General features: G+C 45.1%; 1 protein-coding gene and 1 non-coding gene across 2 annotated transcripts in view; both read right to left on the bottom strand.

Moving 5' to 3' along the window:
• The window catches only part of Tmem167a (transmembrane protein 167A), a 25,501-nt gene that overhangs the window by 1,589 nt on the left and 15,356 nt on the right, over nt 1-8,556 (bottom strand). The window contains exons 2-3 of the mRNA XM_023700963.1: nt 7,607-7,716; nt 4,846-4,880 (exon numbers count right to left, since the gene is read on the bottom strand). Coding sequence (XP_023556731.1) covers nt 4,846-4,880; nt 7,607-7,716 — 145 coding nt within the window. The remainder of the gene's footprint in view (nt 1-4,845; nt 4,881-7,606; nt 7,717-8,556) is intronic.
• On the bottom strand, nt 6,989-7,120 carry LOC111812558. The gene has a single exon (XR_002818044.1). It is a non-coding gene; the product is annotated as a small nucleolar RNA U109 (small nucleolar RNA).

Below are 8,556 nucleotides of genomic sequence, written 5' to 3' on the forward strand. Positions count from 1 at the left end.
TATTTTGGCGGAACCAGGAATTGAACTCGGGTCCTTGTGCTTGCCAGGGAAACACTTAACCTACTGAGCCATCTCCCTGGCCCTATTGTGCTTTTAAAAAGGGAATTTTAAGAATTATTTTAAGACTCTGAAACTGAAATGTCTACTGCTCCTAGGCAACTTTGCATCCCCAAATTGGTCTTATCTAGATGCCTGTTCTGATCTTTTTTCTGTAATCTTAATGTGTTGTTAGGAAAGTTCTTAAAAATTCTGATGAAAAATACAGCAAAATCAAAATTGGTCATTACTAGCAAGTATGATACTGCTTTTTTTGGTGTGTGTGTGTGTGGTACTGGGGATTGAACTCAGGACCCCACGCTTGCCAGGTAAGTGCTTATTCTACTGAGCTTTCTCCCTGGGCCCATTTTTTTTTTTTTTTTTTTATGATACTGCTTTGAACATATACTTTTGTCTAATGTATACTCACAAAAATATGTATCCCAATATTTTAGTATTTTCATACTTACGCACATGAACAGTCCTGTTTTTAATCAATAAACTTTCCTACTAATCTTTAAAAAACATTTAGGGCTGGACAGATGGCTCAGTGGTCTAAAGCACCTACTTGGAACAAGCTTGGCAAAGCACAGGGACTGCGGTTCAATCCTCCAGCACCACATGCCAGCCAGCCCCGCCCCCTGGTGGGCTGAGCTGGCCACGCGCGCGCGCACACACACACACACACGCGCACACACACACGCGCGCACACACACACAATAAATGTTAAAAAAAATAAATAAATAAAAAAAACAAAAACAAAAAAAACAAACATTTAGGTTTCTTTCTTTTTTTTTTCTTGTGGAACCGGGCATTGAACTCAGGCCCTTGTGCTTGCCAGGGAAGTGCTTATTCCACTGAGCCATCTCTCCGGCCCCCAATTTTAGGTTTCTAAGCCACATGGATTTTCAGATTAGTGGTGCCCAATCTGTGTAATGATTACGCTGGGTTAGAAGTGTGGACCTCAAAACAACCACTTCCGTGTGAGCAGGGCGCCACACCTGCTGGGGTGCGCTTGTATCTGGCCCTTCCTTTGCATGATATGCGCCTGGTGTTGGCTTGCGATGGGTCCTGTACACAGATGTCAGGGACTACGAAGCCGACTGCATTCACCCTATCTGCTCAGCAGTTATGAAGCTGCGCTAATGCACAAGGCATCAGCGGTCACACACAGGAGGAAGGATGCGCACCTAGAGCCAACCCTGGAATGCATCTGGGTCCCCAGCAGAGATGGTGCAGGATCCCCTCACAAATGTTCTACTATGATGTTTAAAATCTTGCCTAGTAAATAAGATCCTTGTTTCCCTTAATGTGCTCAGCTAACGCTCACTGGAAAATGTCTTCTGCAGTCATTTTCATGGCTTACTGAGCTCAGACTACTGGTGTTACCAGTAAACCTCCATCTTTGGGTATGCTCGGTGACAATAGTCACAGAGAATATTACACAGGGGAAGGGCACACACCTGTTAGTTTTATTTATTTATTTTTTGCGGAACCGGGGTTTGAACTCAGGCCCTTGAGCTTGCCAGGCAAGCGCTTATTCTACTGAGCCATCTCCCCAGCCCTCCCTGTTATTTTTTTTTGAAATGTAAAAGGAATCCATTGACATTTAATGGACCGCATTCCAGGTAAAAGAAACTAGTGAGGGTAAGTGTTTTCATGATGCCACACCTTCAGCCAGGAAAAAACAATCTTTAAACTTAAAAATTTACTGGGTCTTAATTTTAAACAGTCCCAATTCTTTGGAGGTAGAACAGCAAAGCACCACACAATGCCCCTCCTCTGCGCATACATTTCAGACAGGTTGCATGAGCAAGTGTGTCTTCCTCATTAGAAGACTGTCCTTCACTGTTAAGGACAGTCTTATTAAAAACCTAAAGGAAGCAACTAGTACCTCCTCAAGTTTTCCATCTGCTAAAAATTAATTTCCAAGGAAGTTTTTCTCTTCCTCATCCTGACTTAGAATGCTTTAATTTACATATGGATTTCATTTTCCTGTTTTTAATTTTCTTAAAAGAGATCGCCATGTGGTACAGCTAAATATCTTGGGCTGAACTTGGGTAAGAACGTTACTTTTCGTCTGGCCCCGGTCTGTGTGAGTGGATGTGGAACAGTCTCTGTAACGCGATGTGTAACGTGATAGGATGATCCCAGGACACAGCATCCTTTCCATGTTGAGCAGAGAACAAAGAGGAGAGTGGGCCTCACATACCAGCAGCAGCGTTTGCTAAGCTACTTTGCCAAAACAAACACCTAATGCATTCATGTAACTGGCAGCATGAACACATCAATGGAACCCTTCAACCCAGGACTCTCAGTAGAAGAGTAAGATGGGAATAAGCAAGCAAGTCCATGACACAGCAACCCCTAAGCCCACGACATTCATATAGAATGGAACAAAAAGCCAGGTCAGATTTTAGTAAATGATTAAGATATCTAGAAACTAGAGGTCTGTACTGGTTGACACACTGTGTCAACTTTAGGAGTTTAGAAGTTCAATTAAGTGACTCAGCAGGGAGCCAGGGTTCTTAGTCGTAAGCGCCCTCATCCTGTGCAAGAGGAGGGCATGGACATTGTGCTGGTTCTATACCCCCAGCCCCAGGGTAGCTTGCTCATAATATAAGGAGAGAGAGGCTGGATAGAAGCTGCAGCTGCTGCCCTTCCCTTTGCTCTTCACTGTTTTCTGCTGCCATGAACAGCTGCCCTCTGCCATGTGCCACTTTGCCTGGGAGCCAGCTGAGTATAGACTAAAACCCTCACAAACTAAGCTTGCATATGATTATTTTGGCTGGCTCAGGCTGCCTTAAGGGCAGGTCTGGTAATGCATGTGGAGGTGGGGATTGAACCGCAGTATCCTGCACCTGACTGCATTTACACAAGCAGGCGCTTAAACAACTGAGCTAACCGGCAGGCTCCCAAACTGAGCTTATATAACTTTAACGTGGGTATCAGGTATTTTGTCCCAGCAGTGAGTAAACGTAACTGAGACAAGGTATTAAAACTTTTCTTCAAGTAAAAATTAGGAACAAAAAGGGCTCACCTGGGGTGACTTCTGAGTGGAACTATACACAGTAATTAATTTATTATATAAAAAATATTTTGCTTAGTTTTGTGTTTTGAGACACAGTCTCATATGAAGTTTGCGTTGGCCTTGTGCTTACTTTTGTAGCTTCCAGGCTGGTCTCAAACTCCCAGAGATCTTCCTGGCTCGACCTCCCAAGTGCTGGGATACGGGTGTGTGCTACCATGCATGGCTCTCAGGCTGCAGGGTGGGTGCCCAGGCTAAGAAGGCTGCGGAGGTGAGCCTGGGAATCCGGTCAGGACCACATGGCATGTGTGGCTGGGGACTGAACTCGGGTCCTTGTGCTTGCGAGGTTAGGTGCTTATGTCTCTGAGCTATCTCTCCAGCCCCATAAAACGGATTCAAAACACCTGAGTGTTTTATACCTTTTTTAAAAAAATGTATTTGGTTGTTACAGGATCTCACTACGTAGCTTAGACTCATGATGATCCTCCTGCTTTCTGCCTTCCCAGTGCTGGGATTGCTTGTGCCATCACGCCTGGACTCACCCTGGGTGCGGGGCTGGCCTCGAATGTGGTGCTGGGGATCCAACCGCAGTCCCTGTGCTTTCCTATGCTTGCCTAAGCAGGCACTTTAGTCTGCTGAGCTATCTTTCCGGCCCACACCTAAGTGTTTCATTTTTTTTTTTTTTAATGTATTTAGCACAGGGTCTACAGGGTCTCACTACAGAGAGCAGACTTGTAGTGATCCTTCTGTTTTCAGCCTCCCAAGTGCTGGGATTACAGCATGCTACCACGCCCAGTCTCAGTTGCCAGCTGGCACAGCAAGCTGGGGATTGAACCCTGGTCCAAGTCTGCCTAAGTGGGTGCTTCAGTCTGCTGAGCTAGCTGGCTGGCCACTTGAGTGTTTCAGAGTAAGCAGCTTGGCGCTGTCACTGAGATGGAAACTCAGCCTTGCTTCCACATCTGCTCACCCGTTATTTTCTCTAGTTTTCTCGTGGGACTCTTCACCCCAGGGCCCTGCTCCTGGCAATGCTCTGTTCTGAGCTCCCCAGAGTGGCCGCCTCTGCAGCAAGTGACAGGCGGCTTCCACACTGCATTTGTACTTAGCATTCGCTGCTAGCACCGACTGTCAAGGACATTATGAGCCCCTTTTCTCCTCAGTTTTTTTAATTGATTAAGATCTCCTATGTGGGGCTGGGGAGATGGCTGAGTGGAATAAGCGCTTCCCTGGCAAGTGCAAGGGCCTGAGTTCAATCCCCGGTTCTGCAAAAAAAAAGAAAGAAAGAAAAAAAAATCTCCTCTGTGACTGCAGGGTTTGCAGCTGTTGAGCACCAGTGAGTGCCAGCGAAGCCTGCACCCCAAATCTCTGTAATTTCAGGCCAAGCCACCATACCTACGCATACTGCTGCCCTGCTGGCCGGGCCATGCTATTGTGGGAGCTGCCCTGTGCAGCCCAGGATGTCGGCAGCAGCCTTGACCTGGACCCACCTCTAGTTTTGACAGTCAAAACCTTCTCTGGACACCAATCAACGGTCCCTGATTAGTGGACATTCGTCTACACCTGTGCCTTCAGTAATTTAAATCAACAATACTTTCTGAAAAACCAAGATTCTCATGCCTAGCTCTGGAAGAGAATAAAGCAGAGGAAGATCACAGAGGAGGGCACCAAAAGCTCTGGGGGAGGATGGCTACTTGAAGCGGACATTTGGTTTGTACTAATCAGACAGAAAGGACCTGGCTGACGCTGTACAGACGGTGAAATGTAGGAAACCTGTGGACACTTACCAATTCTGGCACACTTCCAAAATATTCCCAATAGTCTGCAAAGAACGAGAAAAAAAAAGCAGCTACTGATTACTGGGAAAGACAAATCATTATGTCCACATTACACAGAAAATTAATTGTATATTCCCATTTTAAACCTAATGCTTTGCTTCAAATTTGAAATGTGCAGGGGCCGGGGAGATGGCTCAGTGGAATAAGTGCTTCCCTGGCAAGTGCAAGGGCCTGAGTTCAATCCCCGGTTCAAAAAAAAAAAAAAAAAAAAAAAAATTGAAATGTGCTTGTTTCATGTTGAGCCAGGCATGAAAATAAGACACAAGAGTACGTCAGCTACTGATTACTGGAATATGTGGCACCAGCGGCCAAGAGCAGACTGCACTAATATAAGGAGCAAAAGTTTTCATAAAGGTTTACTGTATTAATTTAGTCAACTCGGACTGTTTTGCTACCTTCAAAGGCAGAACGGTTACATGCTAACTTGACTGATATTAATTCTGAAAAATGACACATGAACTCAGATTTGGATGAACTTTGGGATCATACTAAAACTTCCTTAGGAGGGCCGGCAAGACAGCAGCACCGCGGACCGACCATGTGCTCTGGCAAGCGCAGGTACCAGGGTTTGGTCCCCGGTCCCCCATGTCATGCTGGCCCCACCCCCCGGGGTGTGCTGGGCCGGGGAAGGAGTCCATGCGTGGTGGTGTACCCTGTCATCCCAGCGCTGGGGAGGCGGAACATAGGAGGATCACTACAAGTTGGCGCTGCGTAGTGAGAGCCTGCAGCAAATACATAAAATGAAAAGAAAAAGTCTTACAGCATGTAGCTATATGAAATAATCTAAATAATCTATAACTTAAATAGTCTATACTCATGAGCTACGTTAGTACCCTATTTTATCCATCTGCATCACTCAGTAGAAGAAACAAAAGTGTGTGACTCCATTAATATAAGCAAAGGCTTCCTAGGTAGGAGAGACTATGTGTTTAAGCAGGATGCATCTAAAAACAAAAGCAATTTGCAGATCCTACTTTGCTGGCCTAACAGAAGACTAGAACTGTACGGGCGCTGCACTGGGCTGCACATTCAGAAGAACCGGCGTGATCTGCTGCTCAGGTCGGGGCTGGCTCAGCAGTCACAGGCACCGCCTTTTCAAGGAAGCTACACTCGCGCCACCACGCCCAAGAACGGCTGGCTGGAGAGGAGCTGGGAGTAAACGAAAATACCCATGTAACTAAGATCTTTACATATTCTTCAGTTCAGATTAAATGGAATGAGCAATAACACAAGTTTATTTCAGAGCCTAAACATCCTATTCTGGGAGGCAAAATAGTTTTACTACAGGAACAAAGCGATTATATAGCCAAACGCATTTCTGAAACTATCATAAGCTAACATAATGGCCAAACAATGCTTATGTTCAGTCTTTCTCTCTTAAAAATAGCATCTAGGGGCCGGGGAGATGGCTCAGTAGAATAAGTGCCTTCCTGGCGAGCTCAAGGGCCTGAGTTCAGCATCCACCCTCCAGCAGAGGAACACACGAGTGGGTTACACATGGAGGCCCGCCTGGGCTAGTATCATAACGTAACAGCGCAGCGTAACATCAGGAAGTCGGCACAGCATCATATTAAGTTTTTAAATGAATCAAAAATCCTAACTTGCCAACCCAGAGCCTGACCAGCACCGCCGTAGCTTTTCTGAGACTTACTAAGTCTCAGCAGCTCCATAATACCCTAAATGCTATTCTTTAAAAAACTAGGCACTATTAGTTGCTAAAGCCAATATACTTAAGCTGTTTGGTTTCCATGGCTATATATCAGTCAAGAAAACCTGAGGTCAACGCTAGCTATCAGGGGTACGAAAGGAGGAAAGAGACCAAAGCAGCTGCCAAGCTGTGTATCTGTTGATGAAGCTAGTCGTGAGACGCTGTCTGATCCAGCGTTTCACTATCTCCTAAGCATGTACAATAAAGTTTAGGATGAGTCTCACAGAAAACATGGAATTGTAACAGAGGACAGCGCCTGTAAAAATTTATACAGAACACTAACATGCAAATCAAAATAAGATGGTGCTTGACATTTCTAAGAAGAAACAATGCTTTCAGAGAACTATTAATTCAGACCTTGAAATGTACAAGTAGGCAACCTTTCTGTGTAGGAGAAATATACTACCACTCAACCTCTACTGTAAGGTTGGCAGCCCTGAGAAGTCCTCTATTCATGTAGCATGCTACGGATACACTTCCACGCCCAAAGCGAGGGGCGGACGTGTCCACATGCAACTTATCTCCTCCTGAAAGATCATTTTTACAACAGCATCAGAAAAGTACACATAGTCTGATCTACAAAGGTGGCCCTTAGTTGTATAACTGATGGACATTCTTTTTGCATTTCATTTTGGGTTAAACAACTTATTCATATGCATTTTTTTCAATAAATTAAATTTCAGATCACTTTTATTCTTTCTTTTTTTTTCTTTTGGCAGGACCGGGGATTGAACTCAGGCCCTTGCGCTTGCCAGGGAAGTGCTTATTCCACTGAGCCATATCCCCGGCCCCCTCAGACCACTTCTGAGACTTATTTTTTTTTTTTAGTTTAGTAAGATTGTGAATATAAAGGTTTTAGATTTTTTTAAAAACAGGGAGCAAATAACAAAGAAATCACTACCACAATTTCCAATAGCACTGAGTTCTGTAATGACTTTTATGGTGACTTAACCTTAATGCCCATCGAGCCCCACTGGTGATGAGACGCCGCGAGTACCATACCCGGTTTTATTTTTGTCCAGGATGCTGGGGGTCAGGGAGCGGATGTAAGCACAGGTACATATAAGCAGCAAGATTACAGTCAATAGGCTCTGAAAGTTGAAGATGGCAGACTGAAAAGAGAAAACAAAATTAGTATCACAAGAAAACGTTCTTTTCTTTTTTTCTTTTGGGCAGAACCAGGGATTGAACTCAAGCCCTTGCACTTGCCAGGCAAGTGCTTATTCTACTGAGCCATCTCCCCAGCCCCCTCACAAGAAAATTTTCTAGCTAAAATAATGCCACACAATTCCACACTAAGAATCATTCTTTGATTTCTCTAAAAAGACAAACACAAGGACATGTCCAGCTACACTGAAACCCCAAATACACAGGCTACTGAGACACCTTTCTCTCCACTCCTGGGGCCGGGAAAGCAGGAGATGTGACAGAGAACATAAACTCAAGAATCTAAAAAATGTCACCAATTCAAAATAGCTGGCCACAGCTGAGCCAGGACATCATGCAGGCAAACATCCCAGACCCTGCTGTTTACACCTGCGGGGCCTCGGGAAAAAGATTGGATGGTGGCTACACTTTCTTTCAAGCCTGCACTTTTCTGGGCTAAACAGGCTTTAATTTAGGAGAACCGGTTCTCTCCCTGACCACTACAAGGCTATTAGACATTGCTGAAAGAAAAGCACCCGTTTTTGTTCCCCTCACTGTTGACTTTTCAAAGTTCTTTGCTCTTTAACAGTTCACACCCTGATCTAAAAGTTAATGCAGGAGGCATAAGAAACCTAAGTTTCCAGTCAGACAGGAAGGCACAGCTCCCAGGCAAAATGTGATGGAGGCAGCAGGCACAGCCTCTTCCAGCTTAGCTCACCTGCTGGAAGCCTCCTGTGTGTACCAGGCCCGCCTCCCCTAGAAGCCTCCTGCATGCACCAGGCCCACCTCCCCTAGAAGCCTCCTGC

This window comes from Octodon degus, unplaced genomic scaffold, assembly GCF_000260255.1.
Source record: "Octodon degus isolate 3935 unplaced genomic scaffold, OctDeg1.0 scaffold00129, whole genome shotgun sequence".
Classification (NCBI taxonomy): Eukaryota; Metazoa; Chordata; class Mammalia; order Rodentia; family Octodontidae; genus Octodon; species Octodon degus.